Genomic DNA, 21,716 nt, shown 5'->3' on the forward strand with positions numbered 1-21,716 from the left:
ACTAAATTATGTTTCTACAGTTTATATCTTTATGCTTCCTATTCTACAAATACTGCACCAGTATTATAAGAATAAGATTATAAATTATTTTTCACCTTCATTTCCTGATACATTTCTTTGGGTAGGGTGTAGGCCAGTAGTACTTCAGTTTATTTGCTTTAATGAGCATAGATTTATTTGTAGTCACTACCACCTAGTGGCTGTTCTACAACTTGCAACTTGCTATATTTTCCAAACTCTAAACTATCCAGTAGCTATTGTCTATGTTCTGTTCTATTGTCTATTTCTAAGGTCTGGAAATAGATTTTCTTTAGCGTGGTTTATAATTTAAGCATTTCAGGTTATACAAGTTGTGCAAATAAAACTGCAGTGATTATCAATAAGAATATTTCAGTTAAAACCTTCTGTCAGTTTAATTCTTTCCTTCTCTGTTTTCAATGTCTACAATTCAGTCTCTTACCACATGTAACCCTAAAAAAAAGTTTACGCGTAAATTTGGTGAGATAATTGCTTGTCCATGTTCAGAAAATGTAAAGAACGAAATGTGTGTATCCCCTGATAATGTTTTGCTTCTCCTAATCCCTTGAAGTGTCACTGAAAAATGCCTTATGTTTGCCTTATGTGCTTGTATCTGAGCATACTTTTAAGAGATTTTGTCTCTAAAAGAATGGAATAGAAGTCAGTTATATGTTAGTTAAAAGCAAAAATTAAGGTTTGGTTCGTTGGATAATTGACGTTCTGTGGAAATGACCTTGAACTCTAATGCTTAAAAATGTAATGGATTCTGTTTAGAAAACTTTTCTAAGGTTTAGCCTTTTGTACTGTGTGTGAATCTTCACGTCAGCATGCTATAGTAATAATTAATCACCGGCATTATTCCCATTTTAGACTTGAGGGAAACATAATTTAAAAGATATTAAGTTACTTGTACGTAACTTTAAAAAGAATTAGAAAGGTGTTTTGAAACGTGAATTCTGATTTGTAAGAAATTGCCAAACTGTCTTACAGTTCTGTTCTGCATTCCTACCAGCAGTGAATGAAAGTTCCTATTGGTCTGATCCTTGTCAGCATTTAGTATTAACAGTTTTAAAAATTTTAGAAATCTAGGGCTTCCCTGGTGGCGCAGTGGTTGAGAGTCCGCCTGCTGATGCAGGGGACACGGGTATGTGCCACGGAGCGGCTGGGTACGTGCCATGGAGCGGCTGGGCCCGTGAGCCATGGCCGCTGAGCCTGTGCGTCCGGAGCCTTTGCTCTGCAACGGCAGAGGCCACAACAGTGAGAGGCCCGCGTACCACAGGAAAAAAAAAATTTAGAAATCTAATAGTTGTGTGGTAGTATCTCTTTGTGATTTAATTTGCATTTCCCCAACGATTAGTGATCTTGAGCATCTTTATTCAGTAAATTCTTTCAAGTACCTACCATGGATGAGTCATAAAAGTGACAGTTCTTAGAGGGGTTATCTGGGCACTACACACTGAAAAACAATGCATTGATGACTTATTCTGTTCATGTAAAGCTATGTTTTTAGATGAGGTCACATACTGTAAGTGAATCCAGAAAGGGGGGACATCTAAGAATTATAACTACACCTTAAGAAACTCATAATATTTGTGAACATTTTATTGAATTTGTTCTGTTCATAAGAAAAATAATTTTGTCATTTCATTGCTTATAATTTAGTGGAAATGTCTTAAAATTAATAAATTTTTAGCTTTATGTTTTTCTCAATGGCTGATAGTTTAAACAAAGAGAATTGCATGAGGATAAGATAGGAATTTGCCTTTAGGCAGTTCAGAATCAAGTATAGTGAAACTGATTATTCTTTGGGAACTTACTGTGTTTGAAACCTGGTGCATTTATATATAATGAGGATTTTTCTGTGATAAAAAAATTTAATAAGTGCATAATGTTAGTATATTGGTATTCATTCATTTATGATACTCATTTGTTTATTTTCAAAGCAAGTATCAAAATTTAATTTAAAACTTTTTAAACTTTTCATTTCGAAATAATTTTAAATTTAGGAAAAAATTGCAAAAATAGTACAATTGCCATATAACTTTCATTTTCCAAGTGTTAACGTATGTAACTTCAGTCCAATGATCAACATTAGGAAATTAACATTACAAAATACTACTAACTAGTTTGTAGACCTTATTCACATTTTGCCAGTTGTCCCACTGATGTCCTTTTCTTGATCTAGGATCTATTTCAGGATTACACATTATATTAGTTTCTGTGTTTCCTTAGTCTGCCTCAACCTGGAACAGTTTCTTAGTCTTTCTTTGTTTCATAACAACTTTGATTCTTCTGAAGAATACTGGTCAGTTATTTTGCAGCATGTCTTTCAGTTTGGATTTAGCTCATGTTTCCTCATGATTAGATTCAGGTTTTGCATTTCTTTCCTTTTTTTTTTCTTTTTTCCCCCTCAAGAATACCACAGAAATGATGTGTTCTTTTCAGTACATCAAATCAGAAGCAATGATCTAGATATGTCTTAATTACTAGTGATGTTAACTCTCGTCAGGTTAAGGTAGTGTCCGCCAGCTTTCTTCACTATGAAGTTACTCTTTTCCCCTTTATTATTTATAAGTATCTTGTGGCTATTGAAAATTTTAAAGTGTAGCCTTACTAGTTAGTGGATAAACTACAGTGTACAATATTGCCTTCTAGATTATTCTGCTAACCTCTTTGGGTAGGTGGGAGGTGTATATAATGAAAAGATCACTGGATATAGGCATAAAAGACGTGGATGCTCCAGTCCCAGCTATGCTTCTTACTTGGCTTGTGACTTTGTGTGGAGCCTACCTGTTCTCAGTCTTAACTTGTCCTTCTGTTCTTGTCTTCTTTCTTAGGCATGTATATGTTCACCTGCCTCTACTACACATTATTTCTTTTATGGATTTTACATACTTAAGGTTTAGTGTACAATTTATTAAATTCTCTTTTTTGACAACTGAGACAGACATGTCCTAGAGGATGCAGAATTGAATGCTTTGCTCTTTCTGTACTGTAAAGACCTCTTCAGCTTTACTTCTATTTTGTAGGCCAAGGGGCATAAAAAGTGAATCTATTTATGCTTCAGTAGTCACAACTTCTCTGTTTTCCTAGTGCTTAAACCAATTAAAGATGATTAAGTTATGCATTTGTCTATTCAGGCTGCCATAACGAAAAACCACAGTCTGGGTGGCTTAAACAATGAAAATTTATTTTCTCACAGTTCTGGAGGGTAGAAGTCCAAGATTAAGGTGCCAGAAAATTTGGTTTCTGGTGAGGGTTCTCTTTGGGCCTGCAGTTGGCTCTCTTCTTGTGGTGTCCTCACATGACCTCTTCTCTACATGTGTGCAGAGAGAGAGAGCTTTCTCGTGTCTATTCCTCTTCCTATAAGGACACCAATCCTATTGTATTAGGGCTTCACCCTTATAACCTTATTTAATTTTAGCCACCTCCCTAAAGGCACTATCTCTAAATACAGTCACACTGGAGGTCAGGGCTTTAATCTATGAATTTTGAGGGGACAGAGTTCAGTTTATAACAAATTATATCACATGAGCACAATTTATAGGAATTCATACTGCTGGCGGAGAGCATGAAGAAAACATGGTGGCTCATTAACTACTTTTTTGTTCTTTTGAATCTTATTTCTCTTTTGGCTACAATGATACATACAATAGATATCGGTAAATCTGATTTTGAAGAAATTGGACAGTGTTTAAATTATCTTTTCCCCAAAGCTAAACATACACATACTCAGGTGAAAATACACTTTTGGAATGTTTTGCTGTTTTGGGTTTTCTCCATCAGTGCCTCCTATGTTTCATAAACACGACATGCTTGCAAAATGATAGAATGTTTATAGCACACTGAGATAAAAGAGTAAGGTGCTCAGGACTGGTGGCAGTCTGTCCTCTGCCCCAGACCTCACCTGCCTGCCCTAAGGGCTGAGGAGAGACTTATCTCAGCCTGTCATTAACACATAGGTAGCAACCAGTTGGGAATCTCTACTGCTGTTTGGTAATATAAATTCTTTAGTTTAAATAGATATAAAATTATTTTTTGTTATGTGCTTTCCCTAACCTAACACAAATATTAGCCAGTTTGATACAGAGTGGCTATGTGCAATAGATTATTCTATAATGATGGAAATATCCTATCTCTGTTGTACAGTACGGTAGAGAGTAAACAAGCTTTATTTATAGTAGTGTCTCTTGAAATTGTTTTGCAGGAAAGATGGGACCTAGTCTGTAATGTGAAGAGATCATTTTGTATGGGTAGTGATGATGGCTAGCATTTTTTTAGCCGTCACCGTGTGCCAGCTTCTGTACTATGCTTAAGCTCTTTACTTTCTCACTTAATCCTCTTATCAATCTTGTGAAGTAGGTACTTAAAGATCAGAGGACTGTGGCTCAACAGAAGTCAGCAGTGAGTCCAAGGTCATATATCTAGTGAGTGAGTACGATGTGACTCAAACACGAGTCTCTTATTTCAAAATTGATTTTTCTGACTATCACACCATATAGTACAGTTTCCCATAAATGATCAAAAAAGCTGCGGCTAGAAAGTATTAGGAAGGAAGAAATTAACAGGAGTAGGGGCATTACTTCGAAGAAATAGCCATTTCATTTAAACTTATCCTAAAATGTTTCCTCTTTGTCTTTAGAATTCTGAAAAACTAGAATTTCTCTAGGTAATTTACTTTATTCTCCCTGAGGCTTGGTTGGAGATATTTAGGGTAAGAGGCTGGGCACTGAACAAGATTTAGGTTCAAACTGATCTTTAGTTTTATTATTATTACTATTATTATTTTGATGATGTTGCTGTCTTGGATGTAAATAAGGTACTCTGATTATATCTCAAGGACCTATGTCAGAATGGTTTCTGCTATGAGAAATAGAAAACCCTTACTCAACTGTTTTAAATAGTTAGGAGATTATCTCACAAAACAAGAAGTCCCTGGATGAGCAGACCTCAGGCACAGACCATATCAGTGCTGTGGCTCTGCTTTGCTTTACTTCGGTTTTCTTCACCCCCCCACTATTTGGAGTGATGGTTTAATCCTCAGGCTGATAGCAAGCTCCCTGCAGCAGTTCCAGGCATTACAGTTAAACGTGATACCCAGTGGAAGAAGGGCCTTTTCTTCTATTCTTTTTAAAAAACTTTCATTGTAGAAATTCTCAAACTAGACAAGAGTGTAATAAACATCTGTGTATCCATCTCCCAGCTTCAACAATGATCAATTCAAAACCACTGTTGTTTTACCTATATTCCATCTTCCCTCTCCTTGCTGTGTTTTTAAGAATTTTTTCAGAAGTCCTATTAAAAAAAATTCACTGGCAAGGGATTTGGGCCTTCTGTGATTTTCCCAGACAGGACTCACCTTTGGGGGCTAAGTATGGGGTCCAGCCTTTCCTAAAAATACAGGCTCTAGAGGTCGGTGGGTTCCTGGGAAGGGGAACAACAGGTTTTGTTAGGTAAGAAGAGAAGGCAATGAACAGTATCTGCTCTGGGAACAATAGTTTATAATTTATTCGGCTCATCTTTAATATTGCTTTTTAATTTGGCTGGCTGATGATGGCTTAGACTAGACTTTTTGGGTAGGATCACATGGGAGCTACATTGTGACCTAATTTTTAACTGGTTTAAAAATGCAGCTTCAATAACAAATGTATGTATAAAAGAAAAAAAAATGCAGTTTCACCTTTTGGTGATAAGCTGTAAGGTATTGATTCTTGTTGACCAAACTGACAAGAAACCAAGCTTACCCACTTGTTAATGTATAGTAAATAACTAATACATTTGCAAAAGGTAAACTATAGTCTATAAACAAGACTTAATTAGTACAGAATTAAGAGAAAGAACTGCTGTTTCCATTGAGTTATGAAGTATTATTGATGTTTATATTATGTCTCTGTTAATTTGTTTCCAAAGTGTGGTCTTTAAAAGAATTATTTCTCTTGCTTTCAGTGGCATTTATTTTCAACTGGCTTGGATTTTGTTTATCCTTCTGTATCACCAATACCATAGCTGGAAGGTATGGTGCCATCTGTGGATTTGGCCTTTCATTGATCAAATGGATCCTTATTGTCAGGGTGAGTGTCTTGATAGCCTCTATCACTTTTGTCTCTAAAATTAAAATACATAAAATTTCCTATGTGGTTCACAAATGTTCATTTTGTGTATATGAGCTCAATTATTTTGAGACTTATTCTTAACTTCTATCCTTAACTATCATAGTGATCTCTGTGGTGTGGACATTTTATGACTGTATTATATGAGAGCTTGTTAGTATGTGGAAAGAAATTTTTGTTTGTTTGTTTTTAATTAATTAATTTATTTTTGGCTGCGTTGGGTCTCTGTTGCTGCCTGAGGGCTTTCTCTAGTTGTGGTGAGCGGGGGCTACTTTTTGTTGCGGTGAGTGGGCTTCTCCTTGCGGTGGCTTCTCTTGTTGCGGAGCATGGGCTTTAGGTGCGTGGGCTCAGTAGTTGTGGCTCGCTGGCTCTAGAGCGCAGGCTCAGTAGTTGTGGCACACGGGCTTAGTTGCTCTGCGGCATGTGGGATCATCCCGGACCAGGGCTCGAACCCGTGTCCCCTGCATTGGCAGGCGGATTCTTAACCACTGCGCCACCAGGGAAGCCTCAGTAAGTGGAAATGACTTTGAAATCAGATAAATCTGAGTTTGAATCTCATCTTTTTGTATATCAGTGTTCTAACTTTAAGTTTTTAAATTGTTCTGAGCATTAGTTTCTTCATGGTAAGCTGATAATAGCTGCCATTCAGTATTTTTGTGAGGCATGAACATGACATATTGAGAGTACCTTGCTCAGTTGCTGCACAAGTATATGTGCTCAGTAAATCGTGGCTGCCACTATTGTGATATAGTGTAGGTCTGCCTAAAATCAGTTTTAAAACATAAAAATTTCCATTGGTTAGTGAAATTATCATGGACTTAAATATCTTCTCACTGTTTCTTTTTTATTTTTATTTTTTCTTTTTTGGTAACATTAAGAGCTAAAAAAGTACAGTACAGGCCTTTGAGGTGGTTATGAGAACTCATCTTTTTTTCCTTTACATTCCTTCTAAGCCTTTCTTCTCATTTTCCTGTTGTTCCTGGAAATCACCCTCTGTCTATCTCGTATCATTTACGAGGTAGTGTGTAGGGAGATAACAAGAAGTCCTTTTCTTTCTCCTATCTCAACAGCTTTTCTAGCCCCCGAATAATTTTTTGTACCCGTTGTACAGGCAGTATTATTGTTCACATAATCTTCCCCCAGCTCTTTTCCTTTGCCTCTTGAAGGCCCCTTTTGGCTCCTTTTTACAAAGCTTTTCTCCTGATTTCTTTAGGTAAGGCTAGGAAAGTGGCTTTGTTAATTAATAACTCTTCTTAAAAGTTACCCACACATTTAAATGCTATATACAACTAATAAAATATATACTTTCTACAAATCATATATATTTAAACATTGATTTCTAGTTGAATGAGTCAAGTCCTCCTGAAATTTTCAGTAGAATCATATACTAATATGTCGGCTTTTATTAAGTGCTTCACACACTTCAGTTATGCACCTACATTGTCAAATAGATTTTAAAAATTACCCATTATAAAAATATTAAAACTTTGAATTTTATGTGTTTCTTCATTATTTTTAAACTTATTTTATTACTTCCCAGGGTTTCAGTAATCTTCTCATACCCTGTCTCTGTTCAGACTAGATTATAGGATTTGGTTATTAAACAGTTGATTCTTGGTGGGACCTGTGGACTGGCTTCTTCTAAGGTGATTAAAACCTGAGCCATTGTAAGAACTGCCCCCCTGGCAATTACTTGTTTCAATTTCATTTAAAAAATGTAGAGTGGGTTCCCACCATTAGCATAAATCTGGTAGGTATTATGGGGCATGCAGAGATAAAGAGACAGCCCCTGCCTTTGCAGAAGTTATTACTAGAAAATCTCGAAAGAGTTGGAACTAGGTAATGTCCAACCTTGGTTATGTTAGTAATAAAATTAATTACAATTATTCAAATGAGATTTCTTGTCTAAGTCACAGAACACAGAAAATGATTTGATTTTCTCAATTCTCCTAAAGTTATTGAATTGCTAGTATCATTCTACATTCATAAAAAAGAAATTAGTGCATTATATGCAACCTTTGCCTCTAGGATATCAGGGCCTAATTCTCTCTTAGAATCCCAGGTTGAGAAGGGGTTAGATTGTCTAGTAATCAATTCCAGTCAGTGTGATAAGATGGGGACCTTAAATTCAAAGACTGGAGTTTCTCAATGTTTTGTAAGGTATATAAGAGCGTCAAGTTTAATCACTGGGACTGTTGAGTTTCCTTTTAAAATACCTTTACTGAGTTAAGGTTAATATTATACCTGTAGTGTATGTTGAGAATTGATATAAGAGAAGGATTAAAAAAAATCTTTTGTTATGGGACTTCCCTGGTGGCGCAGTGGTTGAGAGTCCGCCTGCCAATGCAGGGGACACGGGTTCGTGCCCCGGTCCGGGTTCGTGCCCCGGTCCGGGAGGATCCCACATGCCGCGGAGCGGCTGGGCTCATGAGCCATGGCCGCTGAGCCTGCGCGTCTGGAGCCTGTGCTCCGCAGTGGGAGAGGCCACAACAGTGAGAGGCCCGCGTACCAAAAAAAAAAAATCTTTTGTTATAAAATAACAGTAGCCACCATTCAGTGAGTACTTACTATGTTCCAGGCATAATTCATTACAGGCACTAAATTCTTTAACCCTGTCTGTATCAGTGATGCTGGAGACAAGCCAGCCATTTTATTGATGATGAAACTAAGAATAAAAAGTCTAATAACTTGCTCAGTGTCCCACAGTTTGTATGTGGATTTGAATCTAGCTTGATTTCAGTTCAGTGCCTGTTCTCCTAATTCTCTACTGCCTCTGTAACACTGTACTTTGACTTTCATTATAATGCTTAAGGCAATAAGTTTCCCTTGTAGTTCGATGCTGAGAGAAAGGTTTTCTCCTGAAAGCCTTGTGTTTCCTTTTATTAGATAATAAGCAATTTATAAATTAACTGCTGCTTTTCTTTTTGTTTCTGAGCTGCTGCGAACCTCATATTAAGTGTAAATATCTTTAGCCCAGATTCTGATATTATTTTTAAGGCTTTTGATGTTTCTATTATTTGTTTTAAAAGGCATATATATTTTATTAAAAACTGACAAGTCTTTTAGAAAGTAGACAGGATGTAAACAATAAAATACTGGTGTCATATTAATAAAATAAAATCAGATGAATTCTTTTTTTTCAAATTTAAATCAGATAAATTCTTATTGTTGGTTAATTTATTTTCCAAAATTTGATTTCTGCAGCCTGCGGTTGACCAGTCAACATGAGTTATTTAGTTATTTTAAAAAAACCAAAAACACAGCTTGGCTCAGCCCTATGACTTTTAGTATTTTGAAACACTTGACAACTTAGTAATGAGCCCAAAAGCTTATTAGTTTATCCTTTTTACATGGTGAGTTTTTCTCTTTGACTTCAAAGTGAAGGTAATTCTATTCTTCACTTGGGAATAAATAAAGAATAGCTGCAGGTTTGTATTTTTGGTGAAGAATGACATTGTTCTTTTCTGGTTGCCTCTTGTCGGGTAATATTATATATTAAATATATTTTAAATATTAGAAATATATATTTTTAAATATATTTAAAAATTAGAAAGTTAAAAATGTATTGCTTAGGTTCTTTATTCCTTTTGTTCTTATAATCTCTAAAACCTGTATGAAAACCTTTTATTTCTAATTATTAATCATTTGATTAAAAAGTAGTGTAGTGCTTTCCTACTTTACAAGCTATATTCCCACAATTTTCTAGTTCTCCCTTTATTGTACATATTTTAAAGGTGTAGGAGTATGTGGGATTTGCATCTATGATGGTACTCTGAAATCTCTAATCTTTGTAATTTCTAAAACTCTAAGCTGAGAACTTAGATCATGGTTCATATATTGTAAATACTTCCTGTGAGAATAATTTAAAAGCTTTTAAAAACAGATTTAGATAACCTTTAGTGGATATACTTCCTCACTAGTAACATTACAATTTGTAAGCGTTTTTGTTATAACCACACCTATAAGATTTTTAAGCTTTTATGGAAATTACCAATGAATAGTTGGAAATAATAACCTATAAAGTTGGAGATAGATACATCTGAGGACAAATCTGCATTTAACAAACTCATTTTTAGTTAAATCAGATTCGGTTCAGAGACCAATGGAAACAGAGTAGATTAAATAAGCAGGAATATTAGACTGATTTAAAAAGAAAACTTTTCGAAGATAATAAATCATCATGTCCCTAGTCTAATCAAGGAAAAGATACCTGTGTCCAATATCATCAAACCCTGCCTTCCGTCTGCCTGTTCATATCCTCACTTCACAGAGAATATAAACTGTCTACCACGGCCACTAATAGGAACTGTTGAAATGCCGCTTCAAGGTTCATTTCGCTGTTCTCAGCTCACTGTTGGGAAATGAATGCTGGAGCATCTAGTTTGAAAATAAAAAGACTCTAATGAGTTGGGGGTCTTTATGTGCCTAGTATTCTTGGCAGTGATTAACAGTAGGGGGTGTATAGAAGGTCAAAAGCTCTTCTTTTTAGAGGTCAGCAGAACATCCCCATCTGATAAGATTAAACTAATGTGGCTTTTGGTGTTAATATCTAAAGCAGCAGGTTGCTGTAGTGTGTTTGGGACGGTAGTTGTGGCTTTGAGAGATTATGAAAAAAGAACTGACATGTGAACTCCTTAATGAGAAAATGTTGGATTCAGATATATAGCACTTATCTTTCTTCTTTACAAGCAGTTTGAAACTATTTTTTGTTTCTAAAAGATTTTGCATAAGTGTGTTTGCTGTTATTTTTTCTCAAATAATTATATGTGTATGTCATTAAGTATTTTTTTCTTTTCTGTGTTTCTTTTTGTGCTTTTTTAAGTGCTAAAGATTATTTGAGGTAAATCATTCTGAAACTAAGACTTATGATTTTCAAATTTAGGTACACAAATACGGTTAATATATTTATGTTCACTCCACAGTTTTCTGATTATTTTACTGGATATTTCAACGGACAGTATTGGCTTTGGTGGATATTTCTTGTACTTGGTAAGTTTATTTTTAATGCATTTCAGTATGACTAATTTGCATTTAGTTTAACTTTGATGTTTCCTAAAAATGTGAGATGTAAATATACTGTTTTATAATTTATGTGGAAAAAAGGTTTTCTGTTGTAAAATTCTCATATCCAAACACTTATATCATCTTGGCTATTCAGATAATTCTATGTAGCATTCTGGATTTCTGATTTAAAATTCAGAGCCTGTCAATTTAAAGAATCAGTGGTTGAATGATAAGTCAATCCTACAAAAGTTGAAAATCCTAAAATGATTAAAAAATAGTTACCTTCAGCATTTATTTTGGAAAATATACATGCATAATTTTCTTTTAATGATCGTAGGAAGTGTTGAGAGGAGGATAGTTGGATATTCTGTCCATTCTTTTATTTTTGGATCATTGAAACATTCTTTACACTTTGGAAGTGTACCCTGCATTAATCATTAATCAGTCAGGCATAAGGAAAGGCTTCATGCCTAATGATCACAGTACTTCTGTTGAGTTTTCTTCTTACAAGGCATGTCTTTTATTAATATTGATGAATTTTATGGATTTCCGATTTACAATCCCTTGTGTTTTCCTCTTTACATATATGATAATTAAGTTAATCTTAAAATCACATGATACCTTTAATCCACATTTCAAATTTATTTACCGACATGAAGAATACATTTTGTTTCTTTTTAGGTTTAAGAGCCCACATTTCTCTAGTAACATAATTATACCAGAAAATAGCATTTCAGTAGGTGGCAGTGTTCTCCTTGAGTTTATATTTAGTCCTGCTGTTGCATCTTTTGGATCTTTGGGGAAACAAAATCTTAGTGGTCGGTTAAGGTCACTAAAAATCCTAGATTGTTTCTCTAATAATTATAATGAAATTATTCTAATGTTGTGATTTTGTTGGGGAGGCAGACTTGTACAAAAGTTTAGCCAGTTTTTTGTATTGGTAATTGTTTTCTGACTGATTCTGTGCTCATTATTGAGTTTCTTCCTTAAAAGTGAAAAAATTGATAAAGTCTTTTAGGTATTTAAGCATATTGAATGAGATACTTGCTTATAAATATTATTAGCGGATTGAGGAGCCTTCGGAAGGCAACTGTGAGACAGAGTAGAATGCAGAGGGCAGCCCCAGTTCCATATCAGAGCCATAATCTAGCATTTAGGGGAATGTGAAAACTTAATTCATGATCAGAATGTTCCTCTCACATAATACTCAGAAGAGTGTTGAGCACATCATAGAATGCTGAGAAACAATAGCTGCTGAGTGATCGGTTTCTAGATGTGAATTGGCTTATTTTGGAAAATGCCTGAGCAGAACAAAATATGTCTTAGAATCAGCAGCTTCATAGACAAAAGAAAGGATTTCACAAATAATTTTGGTGTACATTTTTCAGTAGTACTTTTACGTTTGGATCACAATATCATTATCTTTGAACAGCATCTGGAAGGGCATGAGGGGAGAATTCAGAGTGGGGGTCACAAGTGGAAAGAGGATATAGGAAGCAGATGGGATCAGATTTAGGTGAAACTTATACCACTTGTTTAAGTCATTATTTGTATATCTCTTCTATCTTTCCTCTCTAATTTATTATAACCATGCTTCTTATTTTAGTGCTTCGATTATTGTCTTAGAATTGGGTTACAAATTTCAGTTGAGACTTTACATTTTAAATTGACAGACTCTTCCTCCTGGTGAGGAAAGTTGCATGCGTACATATCTTTTGGTCCCTGCCCTCCCGCCCACCATTACCTAGTTAAAAATTTACTGGAGTCAATAAATGTTGCCCTTAGAATTGTATGCTTAAGTATATCAAAGACTTAGCTCTACTAATAATGGTAATGCTCTTTATACTTAGCTAATATTTTTCACCTGAAACTTTGAAGCATTTCACAGGCTTTGTTTAATTGATTACTAAAGATACCTGTGATTATTATAAATGATTATTAATGTAAATGATTATTATTTAAAAATACTATTTTACAGAGGAGAACACTGAGATAGATAGAAGATACATCTCAAATCATTTAAGAAATCACTAGTGGCTGCTTCCAAAGTCTTCTTTCTTGATTTTTCTCAACTTAATTTTTATTATAAATTAGTCTTTTATTACTTGAAGATAATAACTAATAAGTATTTACATAATGCACATATCTCTAAATACAAATCTTGCAGATGACAGGCACCTGATCTTGCTAGACAGGCTTGTTATTGGTTTTATCCCACAATTGTTAGCAATTACATGCATATGTTCTCTCTTGAATACTTTATATCAGTAAATATGTCTTAATTTGCTTAGTAGTTATAGTAATTAAAAAATTTGGTATAAAATGGGACTTCTATGGGTTGAATCAGTTTAAATGCATTAGGTAGCTTTGCTTTTTAAGAAATAATTTAGTAAGTGTGTATTTTTGTGTAATTTTGGATTTTCGTGGCTGGATTTACTTTACTTTAGATACATCTAGGTGTAACAAATTGAAAGAATTTGGGGGTGGCAGTTAAATTTTATTATATTTCCTTACAATAGATTTGTCATTATAATGTAAAATATATTATGGAATGACTGTAATCCTACACGTTAAATTCCTTAGACCAAGAGGATCTTGTTTATAATTGTCTATCTAAAATGTATTGTGTCCCCTTTCTGTGTAAGAACATAACATATCTGTATTATTTCAACCTTCTCAGGCCTGCTTCTTTTCTTCAGAGGATTTGTTAATTATCTAAAAGTCAGAAACATGTCTGAAAGCATGGCAGCTGCTCATAGAACAAGATATTTCTTCTTATTATAGAGGTAAGAAATATTAATATGTTAATTGTTTATTCCTTTTGTATTCAAATTCACCAGATGCATATTAAATGCTTAATGTGTACTCATGTTGTTTACTCAAATTCAGCATATTTAATAGATTTTTATACTGTTAACAGTCACTTACTGAAATTTAAGAAGTTGTGAACTTTTAAGATAACTTCCATTTTAAAAATTGAATTTCATACATTTTAATTTTTAAAAATGTATTATGAGTAAACTGAAACTTTAAATCAGACTTTTAAATTTCTTTTTAAAGCTTGACCACAGGATGTATACGAAGTAACCACCAGCACAGCATTTGAAAGCTTGAAAAACAAAATATGACAAAGCACTTACACAGAGAGAATGGGCATTTTGCATAAAACAGTGTGAAATTCACATAGATATCTGGTGGATAAAACAAACAAAAAAACAAATCTGATTGAGAAGCAACTTGCCATGCACTGATCTTAACAAACTGGATCAATGAATAAAAGTTGTGTGAAGAAAATAGGAGCTTTGTTACTATTTTCTTAATGTGTGCCAGTTTGTATCAACAACCAAGGCTGCAACTTGAATAAATGGGAATATAAAGAAATGAGCAGAGGTTGTCTTACTGGTTACCCAGTGAGTTTCTGGAGGCTGTGTCTATAGTAAAGGCATTTATTTATTGTGCAGCTAGTAGATCTTCACATGAAGAGACCTCATATCTCTACTCGCTATACTATTGATACTTTTAAAGCAAGTACCATACACTTCATTGATTTGAACTTTTAAAGTAGTTGAACCGCATAAGCAAAATGTCTACTAAAACACTTAACTTCTGGATGTATCTTTAAGTACAAAATGCTTCAAGTTGCTATGACTTAAGTATAAATAAATTGTATGGTTTGTGATTTGGTTGCTTAAATTTTATGCTTATATGAGTTTTACATAAGCTGACATGATTTACTTATTTCTGCTGAAGAGAACAATGATTACAATTGCATTTCTGGATTATATTTAAATATCACTTTAAATGTTCCACTAAGGTTTCTTCCTCCCCCTAGAAGATGTCACATTTTCTCTTTAACTGGTAAAATGTCTTTACAAGCAGTGACCTTAAGAGTTTGTCCATATTACCTGTAAGATAAAAGGCAAAGTAATTTTACTAACTTAAATGATATTCTGTGAATATTCAGTGTGATTACCTTGTTTGCATTTTCAAGAGTTTAAACTCTAATGTAAATATTTTCTAGATGGTTAGAAGCCTAAACTTTAGAATATATTTTGATATATGCTACCTTATGTCATTCTTACCAAAAGGATATTATATACTTGATGTAATACTGCTTATAAGATCAGTTTTCATTATGCTGTCGTTTAGATAATTGCAACTTAATACATTTTAAGGCTAATTCTTTTTGTCCCTAGACTGCATCGACCAGACATTCCTTTCTTGTATCAATGTGAAATTTCCAGATCGTCTGTAAGCCTGCAACTTTAATAAGATAGAAGACTACTAAAAGCAGAAGACAAATTAGTGAGGAAAAGATAGAGCTTCATAACTGAATGGCAGAGTGGTTTATGCTTAAAAGCCATTTCTGTTCATTCTCTTAAATATTTATATTTCATTTGTTTTGCACAGTTGCATATGTGCCCATTTAAAAGATTTGGGTATACTTGAAAGAAACCATAAAGTGGTAGCAGTAAAGTGCAGTCACATTTGATTAATCAGTGTTTGATATAATTGAAAGAGTTGAATGATAAACAATCTTCCAGCGTGTAAATGCCATTGACTTCTGACCTGACATTTAACATAATAAAAATGAAACTATTATCCATGTCAAATACTTTAGTTTCTGGCTCTTAGATTTATCTAGTAACTCTACACTTGAAACATCCTTTGTTATACATAAAGTTTTTTGAAACCTGCAGTGCTGATTATTAGGCTTTGTCAGATTGTTGAACCAATATTTACATCATTATTTAGCAAAACTTTCTGTAAATAACCATGCATAAATTACTTTCTGCATCTTTTTCTCAGAAATTGTGTCTAGATAGATATCTCTTCATTCATTTTAAATTAAGTGAACTTAATATATATAGAAAATTTGGGTGTTAAATATAGTTTTAGGACAAATTTTAAGAAAATGTGGGTATGCCACATGTCCTTTATAAGAAAATCTTTTTTTTTTTTTTTTTTTTTAAAGGGACTTGACAGTTTTAGGGTTTCTCAAATTAGAAGTTTGGTTTTTAGCATTGTTCATCTTAGAGATTCTTGCAGGAAGAGATTGTATTAGATAGTATATTTATTTCATTTAAGACATTTTTGAAAATTAATTTTCTGAATAAGATACTCTCATTTGCATTTTGTCTTTTAAAAAGCCAATAAAAAGTATCTTTAAATATCATTGTAATATTTTTTCCTTTAGATGTTTAGTTTAATTTAGCAAATAAAAACTTGTGCTTTTAATAGCTTCTTGCTTTCTGATTGTAGGATTAACTTGTAAAAATCATTTCCTGAATTGAGATATGTGAAATATCTGTTTTCAAGTTATGGAAATGTGTCTGTGGAATATAGGGTGTGAGTGTTGCGAGAGTGTGTGTGAATATTATTACAACTGGAATCTATTTCACATTCATAAGCTACTACATTTTACAAATCATTTTATGTCTCATCTGTTTTCTCTTCAGTTATATCTTTGCTTTTGAAATGCAACATTAAAAATGATGGGAATTATCTTTTAAACTTAAAAATCAGTTGATACAGCTATATAGAACATATAAAATATATTGCTTGTTTATTATTAGACACTGACTACTAAAAGATACATCTAAAACTATTCAGGGTCATTTTTCCATTTCTGAAAAAATAAAATTTATTATGCTTTATAACTTTTTTTGTATTTCTCTGTATTTTCTGATTTATTTCATTGTCTTTGATAAATAAAACATGTTTTGTTTTGCTAATTGAGCCTCCTATTTTCTTGTTTTCCCTCATTTATTCTCCTCCCCTGCTAGAATTTTTATTGTTTGTTAAAGTACCTGTGTTACACCCATTGAAGTAAAACAATAGCCTGGGGTAAAGAAACAAAATGTTTGATTTAGTTGCCTGATTTGGAAATTAATTAAAGTTAAAATTTACTTAGAAGAAATGTGAACTCGTGCTAGGTCTCTTTATTGCACATTAATTTTCCTGTAGACCTGTACTTTGTTCTTTGTAATAGTTTTTAATGAAATTAAGCTATGATACATAGTAAGTTAAAATATCTAGATCATCTATCATACATCAATTTATTAAAATTTTATTTTTGTTTCTGTGGCGTTAATACTTAGTTTCTGCATGTGGATGTTGACCCAATGTCAAAACTTCACTTTTTGTTTTGATTTTTTTTCCCCCCAAATCTGTAAGATTCAAGTGTGATGTTACCTGATCCTCTTTAATTGGTACAATTCATTGGTAGTCTTAAATCTCATCATCCAATCAGGAGAATCAGAATATTATTTTAAAAAACAACATTCTCTTCTGGATTTATCAGATCCTACATACTTCCCTTCATTTCCTGTGAGCTTGGACAGAATAGCTGCTGTTGTGTTTTGGAGATACTTAATTGCCTTTGCACCCTGCCTTAAAGATTGAAAATCAAAATCCTTGTTAGGGTATCTATAAACAATTTTTGAATGAGTGTGAACTGGAGCTCGGAAGTTAATACAAAAAATATATTACATTATTTCTATTATATTTGAATAAGCTAGTTATGGCCAGAAAAATCCATTTTTATGTTTTTATGAAGTAAACTGCATTTAAGGTAAAAATACATTTTCTATATAGTGTGTTCAGGATACATCTTAGAAATTAAAAGACAAATTCTATTATAGTTGGTTAAAATGAAAATCTCTTTTTAATAGAAAAAAATACTAATCTCTAGCCTTTTGAGTCTATAAGCTATATCCCATGCCTTTGAAGTTCATAAATTTTAACCTGTTAAGATAATAATCACTAATATTTCCAGCAAAACCTCTGATGACAGGAAAAGTGGAGTTCAGAAAGTCCAGTTGGAGAAAAATTCAGGGTTTCTTAATTTAATATAATTATTTTCAACTGGTCTATACTGTCCCCAAAAGCACAAAGGTAATGATAGTGCATCTGATACTGTATTTAACTAGAGTGACATATATATCCTGAGTTTGCTCATAACAGATCTGGTTATTCCTATTTCCTCACCTTATGTAGTGCCTCCTCTCTCATAAGTGTCCTAATTTGGAGGAGAAATTATATGATCACCCTGTATATAACTCTACACTGTGCTGAGAAGTGACTGCCTAAACCCACTGCCCTTTGAGAGAAGTAACTGCAGTATTAGGGCAGGAGTCACCTAATCAGCCCTGCCTAGACACCCGTTTTTTTGGCCTGTAGAACACACATGGTACTATTTTTTTTTTCCTTTTTTTTTTTTTTTTTTAAATAGAAGTTGTATTGGAATGATTCCGCTTATGGTCAATAGTAAACAGTGAGCTTTTTGTATGTTTAAACTGCTGTTAATTGTTATTTTAATTGTTTGCTATTTAATTCTTCAAATAGTCATGAAATATTAGTGTATTATATTCTAAAACCTCATTCTTGATAAAGTTCAACTGTTAGAGGATAATGTGCCATTTAGTATTGAATGTCCTTGCCCATATATAAAACATGTTTTATATGTGTTAATAAAGTTCAGTAAATGTGGAAATGTGAACCTGTCATGCATGTTTTTCAAAATCAGTTTGATTCACAATATATTATCACCACCTTGGCCTCACAAAATGTTTATATGATCAAACTTATGTTACATGAAAACAACTGGCATGGAATTAGGTTGGAGTGTGGGAATATCATTTAACTTGTCACAGTAATTTGTATGTTGGGAGATAGATTGCAGTTTAATTTTAATAAATGCAAAAGCATCAGCTTTATGAAGATAATTTATGTTTCTTTCTACTTTGCAAAAGATTAGTCGTCACCATAGATCGGACCTGCTTATGGGTGTGTGTTCTTATTTGGGACATATGACCTAAAATGCAACCTTCCCTAAAGTTATTTAGAAAAACAGAAAAAGCTCATTCCATACTTCCGTAAAAGTTAAGCGGTTAAAAAGAAAATGTTTATTTTGAACTCAACATGTTTGCTTGTTTTCACTTTTCTTTCTTGATGTTTTCAACTTAGCTTTCTTTGTTTGTTTTTGTTTTGAGAGATTAAGCTACCTGCTTCTAAAAAACCCACTTAGTTTTCATGGAAACCATTTAAAAAAAAAATTCAGCAGCTAAATAGGGAAGAGATAGGGCTATTGCCCCTTTAACAGCTGAGGTTATAGCAAGCCCAGATCACACACTGGTTCACATAATCTTGAAGGTGGTTTTCCTCTCAAGCTTGCAAAACAAAAAGAACAAACAAACCCACTTTATTACTTTCCTACTCCTTCGTGTTTGTTTTAATTAAATCAGTGCTTTACCTTTAGTGACAGCGAGAAGGGCCACAGACTATCCTTCCTTAAAGCAGTTTCTTTTCTTCTTTTAGCTTTACCAGAAGCATAGTGAGATGAGCAAGTACAACAAAAGTTTGCCCAAAGCTCAGAAGCAATCTGGAGGACTCAGAATGTGAAAAGTAACAAATAACCTTGTTGGAAAGATGAACTCTTCAGAGGTATAAGAACTGTACTTGTGCATAAATCCCTAGTGTGGAAATATGTTATTTCGTTTCCATCAAACTTAGTTTTCTCAGCCATGTAAATTCCTGCATAGTGATTTGGTTTGACTAACTGGCATTTGGGCTGTAAACCTTTAATTCCCATTTTATTCATTCAGAGAGAAGACCTAAAGACCCTTAATTGCCAGCAAGCGTTGGTGACCACTCATCCTAATATAATAAAGTGTGAAATATCACTTCCTAAATCCAGATTTTTAAAATGATGAGACTGTGGAAAGCGTCAGTTCACTGAGATTTATGAACCTTCCTTTTTCAAACGGGATAAAATCAAACAAAAGTTTAATAACATGTATACGTGGGAAAGACCCAGAAAAACTGAGTAACTCGCCAAAATGGCTGAAACCCTCACCTTAAATACCATTTTCAGCTGAGAGTTATGAACTTTTAAGAGACAGCTGGGTCGTACATATCCCTAATTCTGCAGGATCTCCAGAGGTGAATTTTTGATTGAATGATTCTTTGAATATCTCTCTAGAGCTGTGATTGTTATTCAATATGGTGCATTATAGTCAACTGGGAATTGGGGGGAAATTAACATCCCAGCCTCAATTTCCAGAGGTTCCAATGCAATACATCTGCCCTGTGACAGCACATTTCCTTCCCATAGTTTGAAGTTGTGGATTTTGGTCTAGTAGTCCTGCTGATGCCTCTCTTATCATGTGTTTCTCTCTATATCTATCTCCTTGTGTACAAGTGATAGGAAGTTACAAGTGTTAGGATCAAGACATAAGTCAGACTTTGCATGGCAAGGAAAAGGCACGTAATACAGATCTCAAACGGTTAATGAGCATTTCTGGAGTTCTTGCTTCATGACCTCTCTCACTGAGAGCCTTCTGGTTTTCCTGCCTTTAAACACACAGCGTGGCTCTCCGCAGGGCTGCATCTGCAGGGCAGTGTGGGAGCGTTGGGACAGAATAGAACTGTTTGTGCTGAGAAGGCAGTTACTTTCTCCATAATCCTGTAAAGTGAGCAGAATTGGATTAATTACCATATAGTTGATTTTTCTCGCCTCAAAAAAGTATAATGTTTTTCCACTAGTATCTTCCCTTCTCTATCCTTGAGGAGCCTGTGGATGATTAAGAGAGGGAGCTTTGTGTAACAGAAAGACTGGGTTTTAGAGCTAGATTACCCCCGGACTCAAATACCAGCTCTCATGCAAGCTCAGGCAATTTGCTTAACCGACACACCTCAGTTTCCCTATCTGTTTGTTGGGAAGCACAATATGTACCTGAGGATTAGGTGAGATTTATGCCAAAGAAAAAGGTAGACACTACATCTTTCGGCTCAGTGTGTTTGCTGACTGGGCTGCCAGTTAGTGTTAGCAAATGCCTCCAGGACCTGAAGTAAGCCCTTGCCTGATGTGGGCATTTTATCTGCCAGTCCCTTTGGAAAGGGTGATTATAGTAGCATCACATTGATCGAGTGCTGGCTCCCTGTATCTCCTCTGTGGCAAGTGGAATTAAAGCAACAGTTGCCTAGATGACCATTGATTTTAAGGGGCCCAGTTATACAAAGAGTGGAAGCACTCCAGCTGGTGGGGCAGAGGAAGCGCACACACGTCTCTGGGCTGAAGCTCGGAAGCCTACAGGCCAGTCCCCTCAGAGTTCCGCTGTGAGCTGATGAGATGCTGTCACTCTATCATTGGTGACTCATTGCTTTTGCTCAGGGAGCCAGTGCACTGAAATCCTGGTTGGGAAGTGAACAGAAAATAGGTTCGTGGGCAGGTGGTTTCTGATTCTAGGATAAATTACTTCACCAGCTTTCTCTTATGAATGATGGGTTCTTAGTCTTGGATTTATTTATTTTTTTAATGTCTATGACTTTGAAAGGGAAACACATAGATTGGAGCTAAGTCCCTTGGACTCTACCGTGATCGTAGTTGGGGTGAGATGTTATTGAGTGTCAGTTCATAGTTCTTGAAGGGATCATGCTGTTGCCGCCACATGAAATCCATCTCCTACCTTATTCCTCTTCCCATCTTCTTCAAAAAGAGCTTAAATTCTCTCCTGCCCTGACTCTGGTCCTTTTGGTTCTTAGACCCCTCTATTATTCCCGTCAAGGCATTTATGACACTGC

The 21,716-nt window shown here is 34.4% G+C and overlaps 1 protein-coding gene across 2 annotated transcripts in view; it reads left to right on the top strand.

Annotated features, from left to right (window-relative positions):
• NDFIP2 (Nedd4 family interacting protein 2) overlaps positions 1 to 18,850 on the top strand; it is a 64,152-nt gene extending 45,302 nt beyond the window's left edge. The window contains exons 5-8 of one of the 2 annotated variants that reach the window (XM_030856924.3): positions 5,965 to 6,089; positions 11,051 to 11,117; positions 13,813 to 13,918; positions 14,193 to 18,850. In XM_030856924.3, the coding sequence (XP_030712784.1) occupies positions 5,965 to 6,089; positions 11,051 to 11,117; positions 13,813 to 13,916 (296 nt within the window). In that variant the 3' untranslated portion in view covers positions 13,917 to 13,918; positions 14,193 to 18,850. The remainder of the gene's footprint in view (positions 1 to 5,964; positions 6,090 to 11,050; positions 11,118 to 13,812; positions 13,919 to 14,192) is intronic. The other variant, XM_030856922.3, reaches the window with a different exon arrangement.
• Positions 18,851 to 21,716: the final 2,866 nt, after the last annotated feature.

The sequence above is a fragment of the Globicephala melas genome, chromosome 18 (genome assembly GCF_963455315.2).
Source record: "Globicephala melas chromosome 18, mGloMel1.2, whole genome shotgun sequence".
NCBI classification, from domain to species: Eukaryota; Metazoa; Chordata; class Mammalia; order Artiodactyla; family Delphinidae; genus Globicephala; species Globicephala melas.